Source organism: Lycorma delicatula, chromosome 1 (genome assembly GCF_047948215.1).
Source record: "Lycorma delicatula isolate Av1 chromosome 1, ASM4794821v1, whole genome shotgun sequence".
Classification (NCBI taxonomy): Eukaryota; Metazoa; Arthropoda; class Insecta; order Hemiptera; family Fulgoridae; genus Lycorma; species Lycorma delicatula.
The window spans coordinates 113045399-113062397 of NC_134455.1; the positions used below are offsets into that span (position 1 = coordinate 113045399).

General features: G+C 29.2%; 1 protein-coding gene across 1 annotated transcript in view; it reads left to right on the forward strand.

Moving 5' to 3' along the window:
* Nucleotides 1-204: 204 nt before the first annotated feature.
* Nucleotides 205-16999, forward strand: part of fwd (phosphatidylinositol 4-kinase beta fwd) — a 115631-nt gene continuing 98836 nt past the window's right edge. The window contains exons 1-4 of the mRNA XM_075359288.1: nucleotides 205-464; nucleotides 10394-10549; nucleotides 14618-14758; nucleotides 15910-16122. Coding sequence (XP_075215403.1) covers nucleotides 14631-14758; nucleotides 15910-16122 — 341 coding nt within the window. The 5' untranslated portion in view covers nucleotides 205-464; nucleotides 10394-10549; nucleotides 14618-14630. The remainder of the gene's footprint in view (nucleotides 465-10393; nucleotides 10550-14617; nucleotides 14759-15909; nucleotides 16123-16999) is intronic.

Sequence of the window (16999 nt, forward strand, 5' to 3'; positions counted from 1 at the left end):
GAATAATTCAAAGTGATTTAATCAAAATACGATTACCCAATCTACTAGATCAATTTTATCATTATTAGTAGTAACCTTTTTATTTATGATTATTTTTAGAAATGTAAACTTGAATATTCAATTTCAGCTTTTATTTTGTAATTAAAAATACATCCTTCCAAGGCGTTTGATGACAGCTCGGCTCTGTCAGCCAACTGTCAAAAATTATGAGTGCCGTGGTAGTGTGTTCTTGATTTTTAGAATGGAATTTAGTATGGATATAGTTTACTTATTGTGGGAAAATTATGGTTTTTATATTTTTTAAGGTTTTGACTGTTTGTAAAATAAATTACGTGAATGTTGCTGTTTACTTGGCGTATGAGTGAATTGGTGCTTTAACATAAGTTAACCTTCGAATTGGGGCCTTGCCCCGTCAAAAAGTAAAACTCGTTATCTGTAAGTGAAGGAATATTTTCATTAATGTGGTAAGTTGTAGTAAGTAAAAAACTAAGTGTAATTTAATATCACAGTTATGCTATTGTTTCCTCGTTTTACTCATGTCTGAACTATACTTTGTACTTAATGTGTGCATAATTAAAACCTTATGAGTGCTTTTAAAATTATTGCTTTATTGGATTCGTCTCCTTACTTGATTCCCGTTCTGTTGTAAAATGTAGTCATTTTTTGTTTAATTCTACTTCAACAAAAGCAGTAATATGTGTTCATGTTGACATTCATGAAAGCTAAGCAACAAGTTATGTAGATGATTACCTTAAGCCATTAATTAATCTGTGTATGCTTAGTTGTTTACAGTTTTATGCTAAATAAAATGATGTAACAAGGGATTTATTAAGACTTAATTATATGTAAATAAATCTTTTATTCTGTTTGGTACATAATAATACATTACATAGATTGTCAGAAATGGATAAATCTCCTTTTTCCCTAGAAAAGGCTTAATCTAATCATTTTTTAATGTTAAGAAATAGACTGTTACCTGCCACAATACTTTAATTAATATTTACCATACATTATGCATACAAACATGTATATTTATGTTTATAAACAGATGTGATTAAAGAAACCTCATGTCACAACAGACACCATACAAACATACTGAATGTTTTAGTTAACAGTATTATTAAATCATTGATTGACCTTAGAATTTACTCAAATTTTAATTAATTTTCTTATTTTGGTGAAATCTAACAGTTAATTTTACTTATTTTCATTTTGAAACACTTGTAAATATTTTATGGAAATGGTTCAAAATATAAAATTTTTGGTACTAATTTTGTTACTTTAAGTATAGGGATTTTGTTACTAACTGCAACGTATAATAGAATTGCTGAATAAAATAAAAATAAATGCTGAATTCTTATTTTAATTATTAATTTTATTATAATGAGTGCTGGATTATTATATGAGTGCTTATTATAAATACTGTATCCTTCTCTTGTTGTATTCCTCATTTATTAATAGTAGTTTAAAATTTTATAAAAAACGTAATATTATTGGAAAAGATGATTCAGCCATTGCTTTGTTTTGGAATTAGCTTTTAATGATATACTGTGATGTGTTGGGCTTTTCTCAGTCATTTACATGTAAATTTTGCTCAACTGTAGGTACTATTTCTTTAGGCTAGGATTGTATTACTTTGATGACATTTTTATGTGGTTTGATTCCATTATTACTGAACACATAGTTGTGCATTATGTACTAGAATCAAAACAACATATTTAAAATTTGGAGAGAAGATTTTAATTTTCTATGCAATTTTTAGTCAATTTTATTTCTTTGTTTCAGTCAGTTATGGACTGCAATCCTAGCGTCCTTCTCCTTCTTTTCCTACCAGTACTTTTTAAGTCTCCCACTGGCCTTTTTCCTGAATTTTTTGTTAATCCCCTACTTTGTAAGTCAGGAATTTCTGCAGCTGATTAATTTAATTCTGTCCTAACATCACAGTATACAGTTTGAGTTTTACTTTCCAGAGAAAAAGGAGGATTTTCTTGGAGTTTATTATCACATCTTTAAAATTTTATGGAGCCAGTCTCTTCTCTATATATATATATATTTATATATATATATACAGAGCAGTCCAAAAAAATCTAATTTCTGTTTGTAATTAAATAATATCTAAACAAAAAGACTTACACTCGCTAATCTAATGTAAGGTATTAAATTTGTTGTGGTAGACGGAGCTGGCAATTTATGCTGTGTATGCGTAGGTGGTTGGTAATGGAATAAACCAGTCATATTAGCCAGTGCAGCAGAAGACAGTCGAATAGCAACAATGGCTGAGGATCACTTATTGTTTGTTGAACACAAGGCTGTACTGAAGTGGTACTGGAAGTACAAGAACATTCACAAGGTACAACAGCAGTGGCAGACAGAGTTTAAAGATGTGCACAGGAAAGATCTGGCTGACCATAAACAGCTAAAAGTCCTGCATCCAGTGCTGTGGTGTTGCAACATTTCAACTGATCACTGCAAAATTCAGTGAACTAGGGAACGCATGAAAGTGGGGTGAACCGATCAAGTGTAAGAAGCATTCCGAAGAGTGGAAAGTGCACATTCCAAGACTGCTACACATGATGAATAAGGATAACCGAGATCGAAGGAGTACTGTGAATGGTTTCAGCACATGGTTGGCGAGGATGAGGAATTTGCTGGGAAGTTTGTGTGAACTGATTAGGCACAATTCTAACTTAATGGTACTGTGAACCAACATAATTGTGTCTACTGGGCTCCTGAAAATCCTCACGCTCATGTGGAAAGGGCAGTGAATCTACCAGGGGTTGCTGTGTGGTGTGGTCTATCAGTGCATGGTTTGATTGGCTTCAAGAGTACTGTAACTGGTGAGATGTATCTTGGTATGCTTCAAACAAGGTTTTTGCCTGCCATCCAAAACCTGTATGGTGATGAACTTTTTTGCATGCAACAAGACTGAACTCCATCTCAATTGAGATGTCAGTTTGTACCTTGATAAAACTCTACCCAGACAGTGGGTGGATCAAAGACGTGCTGTTGAGTACCCAACTTGGTCTCCTGATTTGACATCTCTGGGAGACCGTCAAGAATGACATGTGTCGACAAAAACTAGCAACAGTCGACAAACTACATGAAAAAATGGTAGTCATGTGCTGCCATTACCAGATACACTAACAGCCATAGTTTGGTATGCAGTTGGGCACCATAGGTGTTGTGTAAAAGCTGCAGGTGGTTATTTTGAACACTTACCATAACCCCCTCTCTCAGTGCCAAAAATTGTCTTGTCAAGTCAAATTTGTCATGAGATATGAACTGGCAAACAGGGAGTATATTTTTTAGACCCCTCTCTATATATATTTTGTTAAATGTGTGTCTAAATATTTATAAGATCACATGTTTTCCTTAAAAATCCCTTTTCTTTCTTTTGGATTTCTTTTAAAGAACCCGTGTTGATCATTATCAAATATTCTGCACCGTACAATGATTCTAAGCAAATCACTATATTCAAATGCCTTATTTTGCATTATATAGATTTTTTTGTATAGACCTACATTTTTTGTGTTGTACACAAGTGACTGATTCCATTTTTTCACCCATTATCTTGAGGGAATTTTCTCTTGGCCATCTGCTCTACAGTTTCTCCAAGGTATTTAAACTGTTTTACTTTTTCTATATTTTTAAAAAAGTTGGGGCATTCTTGATATTTGTCATATATTGTAGACCTGTTTTTTATGCAGTATTTTGCAATATATTTATTTGTTCTGTTACTATTTTGGGATTATCTAACATGTTAACTAAATGATCTGCGAAGGTGAGAGTCAACAACCATGCAGCGTCTTCCTTTGCCAATTTTGAAAGGTTTTGCTGTTCTTATTTGTTTCTCCACTCATTGATAACTTTTTCTAAGATACAATGAAAAGCAGTAGTGAGTCCATCACCCAACCTTATTCCTGTTTTTAAACAAACAGGGAGGAAAGGATTAGGAACATCACTTAAAAACTTAACTTCAGAAGTTTTGTTTGTTAGTTTTTCATGTTAAATTCTTTTGATATATTAAAAAGGGGATTATCAGTCTGCAGAATAGTATGCTTTTTAAATCAACAAAGTATGCTACATAGGTTTTAGATATTGCATTGCTTTGCAGAAAAACAGTTCAAAAAACAGAAATAACTTGTTCTGCACAAGATTGGAATTTCCTAAATCCATCCTATCATTCTTGTAATTCCTTTTTTATTTTGGGTTTGATTTGATTTTAGCTTACTTTGTAGTGTCAGTTATTTTTTAAGTAACAGATCTACATGGCGGAGTGATAGCATGTTGGGCTTTCATCAGAAGCCCTGGGTTCAAATCTTGGTCAGGCATGGCATTTTCATACACTACAAAATCCCATTTTCATATCCCATGCACAAGCTTCAAGCTTATGTGGTGATAAAAAAAACTGCTTGTCTCATGTGCTTATCAGTACATTCAGTTGTACATAATAAAAAAAACTGTTGTGGGTACTATATGACTTCCTTGTATGCCTATTAAATTGCATATATACATATTTTTTAAATGAAAAGTACATAAAATTTTATTTCATTAATAACATATGAAATTTTTTTCTTTTTATTATTATTATTGAATTATTATTTATTGTAAATTTTTTTACAATCAGAGGTTAATAATTGTTAATAAAAAATCGATATATTTCAATTTAAAAAAAAAAAGAGATGAAGTCTGATTCGAACTGATGTGCTCCTTCCCCTTCTAAGATCGAAATATTTCATTAATTAAAATTTCATTTGGCTGAATTTCAGTTAATTTTTTGTTTTCGGTCTTTCCATCTTATAACATCAAAAAAACATTCATTATAGTTCAAATTTTTAAAAACTGGTTTGATTGTTCTATAACTGATTTAGGAAGTTTTAATATGTTAATACTGATCACCATTAATTAAAGATGTATTTCATTTACACTATTGTTTTACTATACTTTGGGCAAAAGTAGTGTAAATGAGTCTCATCATTGTCCAGTTTGTGACAATTGATGGCTCCAAATAGGCTGTTTAATTTTGATGACATCTAATGGCTAACCCAAAGTAAGTCTGCAATAAATTTATTAGACTAAGTTACTTGGCCATTTACTGAGATTCCATCCTCTTCTGACACTGTTACACTTTTTTTATTTTATTTTTTAAACGCAGTGGCCTACTTCCTTATCACTTTTGCACATGGCGTATGTATTCCAGTATTTGAGGCATTGTTTCATCTTTATAATGCTTATTTTCAATTATATTCTGTAATACTTTGGAATTAGATCACCAAAATATTTAAAATTATGAACTTAATGTAGCATTGTTAAAAAATAAAACAATCTGTCTATTTTTATTAGTTTTTGTTTATTACTAAGTAATAGATTTTTTAAAAATTGTCTGGTTTTAGCAAATAATGTAACACAAATATAGAAATATATACATTATCTGAAACAGAAACAAATGAAGATTTTGTTTAGTAAAAAAAAAACAATTTTTTTACATTGATCTACCTGAAAATAGATGTATTGCAATTAGTTGAAAATCTTTCTATGAAATTTTACTTTAAAAATTGTTGGTATTCCTCCTTCTATGTTTTAGTCCCTCTACTTTTTTTAATGCATCTTACATATATGGTTTATGTGTAGTTTCATTGCATTTATTAGAGCTTTTCAATTTTTATTGGAAAAAGTTTTATAATTTTGCAATTGTAATGTAATATCAAATGTTTCTGATTTTTCAATTTATATTTTGGAAAATAATTGTTGCCAAAATGGACCCAAGATTAATTGTAAGTTAGTAATTACAAAGCAGTAAGTGCTCATAAACCATTTACAAATAAAGTTACTTACATTTTTTACTACTAAGTTTTAAATAGACATTTGATAAAGAAGAATTGTACATGTAATAAATAAAAACACATATAATAAATAAAAGCATCATAATGAAGAAGTAATAAGTTAATAATTAAAGGATAAATATATATTATGAAACACAACAAAATTATTATTTTCCTCCAGATTATGATAATAATTGTAAATAAAAAAGCAAGGATTGTTACAAGCAAACCCATTCTGAAGTACAAAGTTCACACAAAAAGCAGTTCATCCAGTTGCTACTTTTAGCAACTCAGATTGTCCACCACAACCTAATGTACTTCTTTGTTGAATTAGATAAACTCATTCTCAAAAAGAGGATTCTATAATATCCTCCCATTACCACAATTTAAGGAGGGATAACAGTTAAATGTTCATATGACAGAAAACGTTTACCAAAAGTTTCTCAATAAATTAAAAATTAAAAAAAAAACTTGTTATATACTGATCCACTATTAAACTAATCCACTTTCTGTTTATTATCAACATAATATTTGTTTGCAGTAAACCAACCTCATGACTGATTTCCAGGAATGCTGGAATTAAATAAAAGATGCTCAAAAGTAGCTCTCTTATAGCAGCAAGATTATGTTTTTTAAAAATTACAACTTTAATGTTATATTTAGGAAAAAATTGCCTCTTAGTATTGCTGAAGATAAATCTAAGCCTATAAAAAAGGCAATAATTTGTAAAGACAGAATAATTAATTGTAGTAATCTTGTCTAGGTAGGCTAAAAGAAGGACTGAAGCTAGATTAGGGGAGCATCTGTTTTAAACATTATAGATGAAGACAGTATTGCATGAAACATGATTTCAAAGTTGTTATATTTGATTTGGAAGTTTTAATGGATGTAAAGTGTAATTGGGTAGTTAGATCACTTACTTTATCAAGAATGAAGCAGAATCTTCATTGTTGAATAATAGTGGAAACCAGTATCTAAAAGAATTTAATTTTAAAAAAGTTAAACACTTTTAATCTATTAAAAATCTATAAAAATGTTACCCAGTCTCCTAAACTAGTTCATGGAAGGAGATTATGTATTTCTGATTGGTTCATGCCATTTTTAACTTATTAAGATTGATTTTATCAAATCCATCTCTACACAAGTGGCATGCATATTATAATGAGCAATCTGAGTTGGAGGTAGGAGTTGTTTAGAATTATTTATTTTAATTATCTTTCAATTGGGATTAACTGAAAAAGATGTTAGTTCTTTTTTTTTTAACAATTGTATTTTTTTTTTTAATCTGCATTTGCAGAAGTGTTTGTTTTGATGTATTATATAAGTGTTGTGAATTTTTTAATGAATTTGTATTACCACTTCATTATATGTTATGTATTAGTTCTTTATATATTGTATTTTTTATAATCAAAAACTCCAGGCAAAGATAACACGAAAGCGTTATTCGCCCATAAAAAAAAAAATTATCAGAAACGAATTTGATCCACCCAAGTACAGAATTACAAAGTAAATGAGATGACACACCTTATTTTTTCATAATTATTCCAAAAGCACTTTGTGGCAACCTGAGTTGTAATTTTTCTTTTTTATTCGGTTTTTAAGTTCTTTATCAAATCATATAACACACTCAGTACAATCAAAATGTTGGTTAAAAATATAAAATATAATTTAAAATAAACATTAATTAATTTAAAATTCCAAATTTGTAAATTTTTATTTAAAAAAAAATTAAAAACTTGAAACTACTTATAAATATATACAATGTCAAAATTAATTTAAAAAAATAAAATAAATAGAACAAATTTATACTATGTAACCTGGCCAACCAATGTTACATTACTCTATTGGAGTATAAGCGTAATGTAACATTGGCTGGCCAGGTTACATAGTATAAATTTGTTTTATTTTTTAAATTTAATTAAAATTTTTTAATCGTGACGTCATATTTATATATATGTAGTTTCAAGTTTTTAAAAATTAAAAATAAAGTTTTTAAATTTTAAATTAATTTCTGTTTTTAATGCTTATTTTAAATTATATTTTTAATTTATAGTTAAATAATTCATTACGACAAATATATATAACTGATATTCAGTTGATATAATCAGTTTGTTTAATATATGTGATAAGATAGACAAAAAATAAGAAGTCTTTTATTTTCGTGCTTTGTATAAATTGCAGGACTCAAAAAATGCTTTTTCAAAACATTCTCATTTTAACAGCTTGTATTTAGAAATGGGTTGAACACAAAAATTGTTAAATTATATAAAATGCTCTTCTATATGAACGTTTGGTGAAAATATCATTTTTGTGTTTAGGATATGGATGGTACATATGCCACTGTATGACGTTAGAAACATCCCAACTAGAAAACATAGTTCTTGGTGTTTTAATAATGCACTGTTTAATACTGAAAATATCATTGGTAGAGTCACCTTATTTGTATTATATAATACAATTCATTAAATATGATCTTAAATAAAAATCTATTTCATACCTTCTTCGTAATTACAACCAGCGTACAACATTGTACTGAAGTTACATTAAAGGCATTTTAACATTTATATTAAAAATGTTTAAATACTACATTGAGAGTATTATATTTTTTTAATAATTATTGAATAATTTTTTTTAAGAACACAAACTTTAACATAAAGAATACGTTTTAGAGGGAATAGATTTAAGAATTAAGAATAAGTTAATATTAAAAGAGAAATATACACTGTCATTTCATGTGTTACATAGATTCTAGAGTGTTTGACAAAAAACAGTAAAAGTTAAAAATGGGTCAAAATCTGGCTTCATTCTGAAATGACTTCAAAATAGTAATCCAAAAACCAAAAGAACTGTATTGTAATATTTATGTGCTGAATAGTAATTAATTTGTTGAATTGTCCCAAAGATATGGAAAAGGAGTTAGGCATTTCATATGAGACAAATCCTTGCATAGCTCTGCTGAAATCTAATGGTGAAATTTCACCCATGGTATTATCATTTGGTACCTATGCTTTATCATCATTTGATAATATAAAAGAAATGCTGAGACCACGTGGAAGAAAGAAATGAATGAGAACATTTTCAGTAATTGTAAATATTTATTTAACTATACAACTTTTTTGATCACATAAACAATGAGCAGTTAATTTAACACCTGCACTAAATGTAGAATCATCTTTTGGAGTTATTACTTTTGTATAATTTTCTGACCCTGAAGTATGGAATTCTTATTAAAGTACTTTCATTATGAATTGTTCGGTTGGAATGAGTGGGTAATAATTTCTTCTATGAAGGGTTGTAACTGATTTTTGATGTATTTTTTTCTTTTTTTTCTAGAAAATATTTTCTTTAGCTCTGTCTACTATTTTTATTAATTTAAATGATATTCTTATTATATTTTGTTGTACAAAAATTCAAATTGTCTTGAACTGTCAAAATCTACTTACCATATTTTGTAATTTGATTATGTTTGTAAGCTTGCATTAAAACTGAACATTTTACTCTGTAAAATGCTGATGAATTTTGTCATAAAATTGTATTTTCTCATTATGACTAATTTTTCTATTAATTCATGAACTGTTAGGAAAAACACATTTTTTGGTCAAAATTCTGTGAGTTTATAAAGTAGTTTGAGTGTTTCATCATTTTTTGTTTTATTACATTTGGTTTTTTTTTGTTATTTTATTTCAGATTATGGATGGTGGAAGTTTTTCACCTGTTTTTGTTTATGTTTTCTGGTAGGAGTCTCTTTAAATTCCTTATGATTCTTGACATTCAATGTTGTTACCAATTTTTTTTTTATATTTGCAAGTAAGTTCATCTTAAGACCAATATTTTATCCAGCTGTGGGAACAGCAATTATTTGTTTTTTATCTTTCAGAAATTTCAAAACTCAATTTTAGCTGCCATTACTTCAGAGAGTTTGCTACAGTTCTTGAAAAATATTGAAACCTTGCGCTAATATAGATATGCAAAAAAATATGAAATAAATGAATAAATAAAATCTATATAAGAACCTTTTTATATAACTTCAAAATTATTTAGTCCTTAATCTTTTAGACACTAGCAATGAAGCATGATCCTTTGGACCCTAACTGTGACAAACATAAATACTCTATTAATTAAAATTCAAATCGTACACATGAATAAGTTTTATTTTTGTAAATATTTCTGAAGCATATTACTCATCTTTCAAGTATTTATTTTCTAATATTTCCATGTAGTCTTTAAAATTTATCATAAATATGAGTTTATGAAAAGAAAATTAAAATAATGGATATCAATCTTCAACATCTGCAATGTGGCATTGTAAAAGACTTGCTCTCTGTGAGTTGACTAGCCTCTCCTTCCACCCTCCTTTTCTTTTCCTTAATTTCTGTTAACTTGTTAAGCATGATGGGTCTTGTTAGTCTCTTTACTGACTCTGTCTAAAAGACTGAGGAAGCAAAAGCTATTGGAACTTTCTTAATGGAAGCTTGGTTTATTGTTTCTATATAATGTCAGAATACAGATTTTCCTTTAAAAATAACAAATTATACTCTAAATTGAATAAATTCTATTTTATTTTTTTACAGATCATTTCTATGTGATAAAGAATCGTAGCTAGTAGCTAGTGATAACGGAGCTGCCTTTTTATAGACTGTTTCTTGGATACTGCTGGCTTTGAATTTGGAGTAAAATGGAAAGATAACTTTTGCTTGAATTGCATTTCACAAGAACTATATTAAAATGTAAGGATTTTGTGTCACTGAATTATTTTAATGTTTTATTTTCATGTTTTTAATATCAATTTTTATTTTTGATACTATCATCTGTTTTCCAAATATAATTTTAATTATAAATGCAGTACTAATTTAGGGACTGGTATGAATTGTGAAGGTTTTTAAGAATAATACAGCTGAAGAAGAAATATTGTTATAAATATTATGAATCATTCATTTTTAGTATTCATATTATTAACATCAGGTACCCAATTTAATATTCATTGCTAATATAAGTTCGGGATCAGTGACTTGAGTAAAGTATTGTTTTATTCCTCCACGATTCCTATACCGCTCCACATGAATTTTTCATTAGTCAGAGCTGTGTTGGAAGTCATTTTCAGAAAGCATGTTCATGGTTTCCATCACTTTGTCTTTCACAGTTTCAGCTGTCTCAGATCTCATTCTTTTCAGTGCTGATTTCACCTTGGGGAACAGAAAAAAGTCACACTGGGTAAGGTCTGGTGAATAAAGTGGATGTTGCAATACAGGGATCTTATACTTGGTCAAAAATGTCTTGACAGACAATGCAGTTTGGGCTGGGATGTTGTCCTGGTGAAGAATCCATGACTTGTTTTTCCTCAGTTCAAGTCACTTTTTTCTTATTCGTTCATGGCGAATAGTTAGGACTTTAAGGTAGTATTGCTGGTTTGACCTTCATATACCCAATTTACTCACACAACCCCATGAATGTTGAAAAGCATAGTTGTCCTGGACATGGGTCATCTTCAAACTCTTCTCGTTCCTCTTTAAACTGTTTAAACCACTGAAAAACCTGAGTGTGTGATAAACATTCACCACCATATACTTCCTTTAATAAAGAATCAGTTTCTATAGTGAATTTTCTGAATTTCACATTGAGTTGCTCTTTTAAAACACTTAAAAATTTTCTGACAGGCTGCAGATGCAAGGTCTGATACGAATGAATGCCATGGCTTGACTAAGGGGTCTGAAGTCAACTTGGCAGCAGGAATGGAGAGAGGAGATGTCATGTGACTTGGCCATGTGCCATTTGACCATCACATACACGCTGTTTGTCTGTAGATTGATCAAAAAAAAAGTGTTAACTTTTTTTTAGCCACACTTCATTTATAACACTTTAATATGATACAGAGTGAGTCAAAGTATGGAAACCCCTCAACGACCATCACATACACGCTGTTTGTCTGTAGATTGATCAGTGTTAACTTTTTTTTAGCCACACTTCATTTATAACACTTTAATATGATACAGAGTGAGTCAAAGTATGGAAACCCCTCAACAACTTTAAAACCATTCCAGATAGACTACTGTAACGTTCAGGATAAGGTATTCGTTAACTACTTTACCATTTGACAAGAAATAGAATTTCAACTCCTTGGGGGTGGCCCAGGAGTTGTAACTCAAATATTTTAAATGGTAACATTCATTGTTTGGTAAATCGTTTTAAAGGTTTCTTTAAGGCAAGAAAAGTGGTATAAATAAAAAGTTGGTGCAAAGTCTGTACCCATAATGGCGGTGAGGTAAAGTTTGAATTTTGAAAATTACTAAATTTAGAAAGCTCGGATAATAAAATTAATTAAAAAGAGATTAAACTGAATTAAATTAAAATTTATTTTAAAAGTTAAATTTAAATTTTAAACAGTTAAAAAGATTTTATTTTTTAACCAAAAAATTGTTTCTGTTCCATTTTAATGAGAAATAAATAAAAATATTGTCACCTAATCATACTGATCATTGATGGTCTTTTACCATTTTTGTAAAAATGAAGCTTACTTCATTGTGTAATATTACATTTTAGAGTGTTTCATTATTACACTGTTAGTTTCTTATGAGAACTTTTTGTGATTGGTTGGCTAATTGATTTTGTTTACCTTAACTGTGTTTGAAAGCCACTTTTGTTATTTACACCTTTTTTACCTTTTTTTGTAATTGTTCTTTACTGAATTAATTTTTTCTGTGCTACCTGCTAACATTGCTATCAACTTGTCACTTAGTGAACAGGAGAGAGTCACACTTTTAAAATGAGTGGCTTGGTGATAAAATTAGGTTGTATCTTGAATTTTGTGAATTGTTCAATATAACATTTAATAAGCATAACCCTATTTCAAAAGTTACATTGTCAAAAACCATTCAATGATTTGAAGAAACAAGAGCATTAATAGGGAAAAATCAGGGAGGCCTAAATCTGCAACAAATAATAAATCATTAGAGATTGTACAAGAATTTATAGATAATCCTCATCCCTGACTTGAACAGCAGCATGAGAATATAACATTAGCCAAAGTTCAGTGATTCGAACAGTAAAAAGTGAAAATTTCAAACCCTTCAAAATTCGTTTGATACAAGAATTTAATGAAGATGACTATGATCAAAGACTTGAGTTCTGCGAAATTATGATGAAAAATATTTGTGTAGATCTTAATTTATTAAACAGCATAGTTTTTAGTGATGAGGCTACATTTTGTTTTTAAATGGCAAAGTAAATTTCCATAATTGACTGATGTTAATCCACACTGTTATCGTGAGACAATGTATTGTTGGTGGACCTTTGATAGGGCTTATATTTATTGATGAATACTTAAACGCAGTGAAATATGAAGTTTGCTTCTTGAACTTATCATTCTAAGCATTCAAAATGTTGCCCCCAACTTCCAAAACATTTAGTTTCAGCACAATGATGCCCCTCTTCATCTCAGTCTTCAGGTACATGAAATATTTTCTTGGAAGATGGACTGGCCAAAGGGGTCAAATAGAATGGCCAGCAAGATCATCCAACTTGTCACCATTGGATTACTTTCTATGGGGCTATGTAAAAAGTATTGTTTATCATAATAAGCCCCAAGATATCGATGATTTACAATGTAGAATTTGAGAACCAGCGCTATATATTACTAGGGAATCATTGAATAATGCAGCATCATTCTTTTACAAATTATTGGCACAGTCATTTTAAGTAATTTTTCTTTATTTAAGTTTGTAAACATCTTTCAAATAAAAGTTAAATGAATGGATGGTTTTTTACCCATAATTTTTTAAAATGAACCTTATTTGGTATTTTAAGTAGTTCAAGATTGAATATTGCATATATTTAATAGTTATTAGCAGCTAGTACATGTATACTTTCCTTTGCTGCCATAGGAAATGTTTCACAATTGTTATTGTGACAGCAATTTTTTTACTTTAAATACAGTTGAACTTTTTGTTTATTTTTTTATCAGTTATGTTACATAATCTCAGCCCTACCTACCTTGAATTGTTTTCTCTGATATGTTGGAGTAAGAAATCTCCAATTCCCTGTTTTATAGTTATGATTTTTTGTTCATTCCAGATTTTATTTTTTACAGTAAAATCAACTGTTGTGGTCATTTATGGCTAACAGATACTAATTAGCGTGAAAGAAAACTGTATCACTGTTGTTTAAGTAAAGTGATGGTGTAGTTTTTTTTATGACCAGCTATTGGCATTTTATGTGACTTTAGATCTTCCAAATTTCTGAGACATTAGAGATTTTATGGAAAACCAGGAGACTGTAAGCTAATGTCTTTACTATCCTACCCAGGCACTTTAATTTTTTATTTATTTAGCATTTTTAAGTTTATTATTATTATTCTAGATGAATAAGCTGAAGGACTATTGTTACGATTATTATCAGTCATGTATTGTAACAAGTTGAGGATCAGCAACTTCAGTAAAATATTATTTTAAAACTTTGTAGTTAAATGCTTTAAAAAGTTACTTCTATAGTAGTAAGTGATGTGCTATCCTCTCTGCTGCTAGCACTTTCTCTTGATTTATCCACTTTACTCTTTTTCAAATATTTGGATTTTAGGTTTATATATATATATATAATATTAAAATATAAATAATATAATGGATTATAATATATTCCATATATAAATTATATATTTTATAAATATATATATTTTTTTCCTTTTTGCATTTTTTAATAATAATCCTATTGTTTGCTTTATTATTATTCTATTCAATTACTTATAATTGCATTTTGTTTGAAGTAATAATATTGTAATTGATTTATAACAGTAAATATTGTTTCAGTGATGGTCTACAGATGACAAGTTCACCACCACTATGCCAGAACCTGGCGGTGTCTGTCCCTCCTGTTCATGGGCGTCCCACACCTCCATCGCCTCGTACTCGTTTGAGCAATCATCAGCGAAATCTTAGCCTTGATTTCAGGTCAGTTGTAACAATTAAACCTCTTGTGATTAAAACTTTCCGTTATCAAATAGTGATTAATAAAATTTTCTAATTTGAACTTTCTAAAAAAGACAGTTTGAAAATCTAAATATTTTACTTTTAAAATCTTCTAATAATTATTATTTTCTAAGCCTGCATACTGTTTTTACATAACAAAAGGTTTATTGTTTTATATCTACAAGTAGGAGAATAATGAATGACCGTCACTGTTATAAATTATACTATTTTTTTAAAATAAAAATTGACCATTGGCCATGTATGCAATAAATTAAAGTTATATTTGATCAAAGTATTCTCTCTTACAGGTAATACAATTGCAATAAAAATTCTCATAAAGTAGTGTTGACAGGACATATTCTGCAAATAAGCAAACTTGTTATAAGATAGCGACATTCTTTCATTTTAAATTTAGTAAAATAGTAATGTTATGAACAAAGTGCTCATGAAACCTCTTTGAACAAGAAAACTTCTCTGAAAAAATTCATATTTTTTTGGTTTTTATAGCATTTTCTAATGCCCTAGATAAGCGTTTCAGTTTTTTTTATTTTGTTTCCTTAAAGCTTAAGCAGTAATTGGTTGATTTTCTGGATGTATTACTAGATAAAAGAAGGAAACTATTAATTTTTGCTTTTTTAGTAGGGATCTGGTGTCTAGGTAACTCTGTCAGTTAAAGTGGTATGGCACCATTTTGTAGGAACCAGAAATAATTGATCTCTGCTTCAGAGAATTGGTATTTGTAAGTTGATAGATGAATTTGATTATAGAATTACAGAAAGACAATCATTATTAATAGCATTTTCAAAAAAAAGTAGGGCCCATAATATAATTCTATAAAGTCTGGTCTTTTGATCACTTAAAAGTCTCAAACACTCATGCCCTATGAATTAATAAATTTATCAAATGAATTGAAACTGCAAACTACTATGACATCAAAGACAACTTTGAAATTTTGGAACAAAAACTTCAAAACAAAATCAGGTTTGTGTTCTGAGTGAATATCCTATAAATATCATATGTGTGCATGTGCACGCTTGCACCTGCAAGGTTTGAAGACCTGTTAGTTTTTTGATTTATAATAAAATTTTATTATCTTACTAAATTAAAAGAGTATTTCTTGGCCTCTTTTTAAGATCAATGGGAATAGTGCTTCCTCCAGTGAATCAGGTTGGTGTTAGCAGTTCAACACTCCATCATCGTAATCGCAGTTTGGATTCTGCTCTACAGCGTATTCCAGAAGTAGATGTTACTCCAAGCCCAGAATGTGATATAACACCTGCACCTCCTCCTCTTCCACATCCAAATCCCAGTGAATTGGGTTCTGATGACTCCGGTATCAACTGTGGGTTAGTTCTGCACTACATCTTATTTTGAATTCATTAAACCTAATTATGTTTCAGCATGATTTGAAACATGTATTTTATCTGCTTATATAAAATTTGTTGTTTTGTATTTTAATTTTAATTTATATAATTTCAACATCATCATTTTTTTTTATTCCTGTAGATCAATTTTATAACAGCTTAACACATTCCAAGTTAAGCACATAAAGTTCTATTATTGTGTGAAGTTTATTAACATTATTTTTGTACTCGGCAACATATTTCAAGTTGATCTTAACACTATGAAACTAAGGATGATCCTGAAAATTCTACTTGGTAAATCTTGAGCAGTTGTATTTTTTATGGGGGAATTATGAGCAGAAGTAAAATACTACAATAAAAATAATAAGTTATATATTTATTTATAAATCTATATTATTAAAACACTACATACAAACTTATACCATTAAATTCTCTCAACTATCAGACAAATTTCTTTGTATTTTTTTAAATTTACATCTAACTGTAGATTATTCACACATATTAACTTTGTAAAAAAAACTACCGAATATTTCCGCAGATAAGACGAGGTATAAATTTTCATCAAAGTTTTATAGTTTTAGCATATATCTGTCCTATAAGACGACCTCCAAGCTATCAACGGCCTGTGAATTTAGTTTAAATCGACGATCATAATTTGGATAATAATTCTGTGTAGCGTGTATGGAATTATGTCCTATTCACACTGATTCGGATAATGACCTTGACTATTCACAAAAGCATTATATGGGCTATTCTATTTTTATGGACATACCCTACTCTGTACTAGTAAATAATTACGATTTATCCATTTTTTCCTCAGTAGCTCAATAAATATAACTTTTAATATTTGCTTTGTTTT